Source organism: Carex rostrata, chromosome 5 (genome assembly GCF_964058835.1).
Source record: "Carex rostrata chromosome 5, lpCarRost1.2, whole genome shotgun sequence".
Taxonomy (NCBI): domain Eukaryota; kingdom Viridiplantae; phylum Streptophyta; class Magnoliopsida; order Poales; family Cyperaceae; genus Carex; species Carex rostrata.
The window spans coordinates 1,358,375-1,360,471 of record NC_135922.1 but is presented as its reverse complement, the minus strand read 5'-3'; the positions used below and the strand labels follow the sequence as shown (position 1 = coordinate 1,360,471).

The 2,097-nt window shown below is 39.7% G+C and overlaps 1 protein-coding gene across 1 annotated transcript; it reads left to right on the top strand.

Annotated features, from left to right (window-relative positions):
- Positions 1–686: 686 nt before the first annotated feature.
- On the top strand, positions 687–1,745 carry LOC144554705 (uncharacterized). The gene has a single exon (XM_078303028.1). The coding sequence runs from the start codon at positions 701–703 to the stop codon at positions 1,646–1,648; it is 948 nt and encodes a 315-aa protein (XP_078159154.1). The 5' UTR covers positions 687–700; the 3' UTR covers positions 1,649–1,745.
- Positions 1,746–2,097: the final 352 nt, after the last annotated feature.

Sequence of the window (2,097 nt, the reverse complement as noted above, 5' to 3'; positions counted from 1 at the left end):
CCGCCATCTCTTTATGGTTGCCACGTTCTTACAATTTATTTTTGTGACCAATGATAGTTCAAATTCTATTCTAATTCCTTCGTTCAAAAAATATTTATATATTTATATAATAATCCCAATAAAGTAATAAAGTCTTCTGTTAGCTGTAACCGATGGCAAGGATGTGTATGACAAGTGGAGCCCTATAGCAATAATTAATTTGGTGCCCCCACCTGTCATGTAAACCAGAAGAGCGTGGTTTGGTCTTGCTTTGTAAAGAAAGAAAGATACAAACGGCGCCAGAGGCGGCAACTGTTCTTTTGTATAAAACCAAAAGAATGTATTGTATTTGTTTATGTTTTATATTAGAAGGGTCCATCTTTTACCATTATGTCCCTAGAAGTATTGGTATTGTGTTTTTCAGATAAATTCTGAAAGAACCGTATTAGTAAAAGTCAATAGAAGTTTGAAAAACCATTAACCAATAACCTATGATACACAATCAGAAACTTTGAAAAGTTTGCAACTTATTCTTTTTAAACAAAATATTATAATTTTTTGGGGCATATCTGAAAATACACCTTGTATCTAAAAATAAAAGGTGACCGTTAATACATATACCGGCTAGTTTCCTTTTGCCCTCTTTCTATCTTTCTTTCTTCTTTTCCCCTCAACAGAACCAAGAAATCAAATCAAGAAACCTCAAAACCATACAAAAAAAATGAGAGAGATACATAGTGAGAATCAAGCAATCATGCATGGTGAAACCCCCTTCACCTCCGCTCCTTCAAGCCCCGGCCGCTCTGCCATTCCTTCCACCACCACCGATCACATGGCCTACTTCTTCAGTGCTCCGGCAAGCCCTACACACTTCCTCCTCTCCTCTTCTCCTTCCATCTCCACCTACACATCCCCCGGGCCTGCCATTGATCTTGAACAACCAGATTTCGAGTTCGGCCTTGCTTCTCGATTGATGAGCACTGCCGAGGAGTTATTCTTCAATGGCCAAATTCGACCCGGTTTCGTTTCTACGGATCAAGCAACATCTATTCACCGCCGGACACGCTCTGTGTCACCGACCCGAACTCCACGTATGATTTGGAGAGAGAAGAGGAAGGAATCGGCCTCTCTCAAGGCGAAATTACAATCCAAAGCAGAATCAAATTTAAACATGGTACCAGAAATAGTAAAATCAGACAAGTTGGTGGAGTTGGGTTCTGCATCGACCTCTCGATCGTCCTCCTCGAATTCGTCTTCGTGTAACTCAAGCAATGCAAATTCAAGAAGGTGGGGATTCATAAAGGATTTGTTCTTGTTGCAAAGGAGCAAGAGCGAGGGAACAATGCTTGTAACAGCAGGAGCAAGGGCAAGACCGGTGCAGAGGCAAAGAAACACCACCACCAACAACTACAACAATTGCATGAATGGTTTTGATGGAAGAGGGAGGTTGACGAACTCTTCCTCGTTCAGCTTGGGGTTGTGCAAAGAGAGGCATGATAAGGCGGAAACAACGGTGCGCCTTGTAAAGGAGGCGAGGCGGCGCACGACATTCTTGCCGTATAAGCAGCAAGGGTTTCTGTTTGGTTGCTTAGGGTTCAGTTCCAGAGGGTTCATCAGGAATGTCGGCATTCCGACTGTCTCCCCTCGACATACACATCGACATCGATAGAGCTGAGATTAATTAATTAATTGATTAATTATTCTCTTCTTCTGCTTCTGCAATTCTTCCACATGTTGTGTTCTTTGTTTATTTTATTTTTTTTGTTAATTTTGTTTATTATTTGAATTTTTGGAGGCAGTGAGATTAAAAAATTGTAGAGGGATGCAAATGTATTTCGAATTTGGTTGCTGTTTCACTAATGAAGAATTACAGCTTCAGGCATGCAAATGGATAATTGCTTGAAGAAAATACATGGTTGCTAAATTCCAGATTTTTTTAATTTTTACAAAGTATGAAAAAAAAAAAAAATCGTATTTTAAGAATGAATAATTAAGCATAATTACATAAATACTGAACAAATTAATTATCTGAAAGGAGCCAATTGGCTAAAGTTTCCCAATGGAGCCGACCATCCCTAGATTCATCCCACAATTGGGCCTTCATCTCAGCAACTTAAG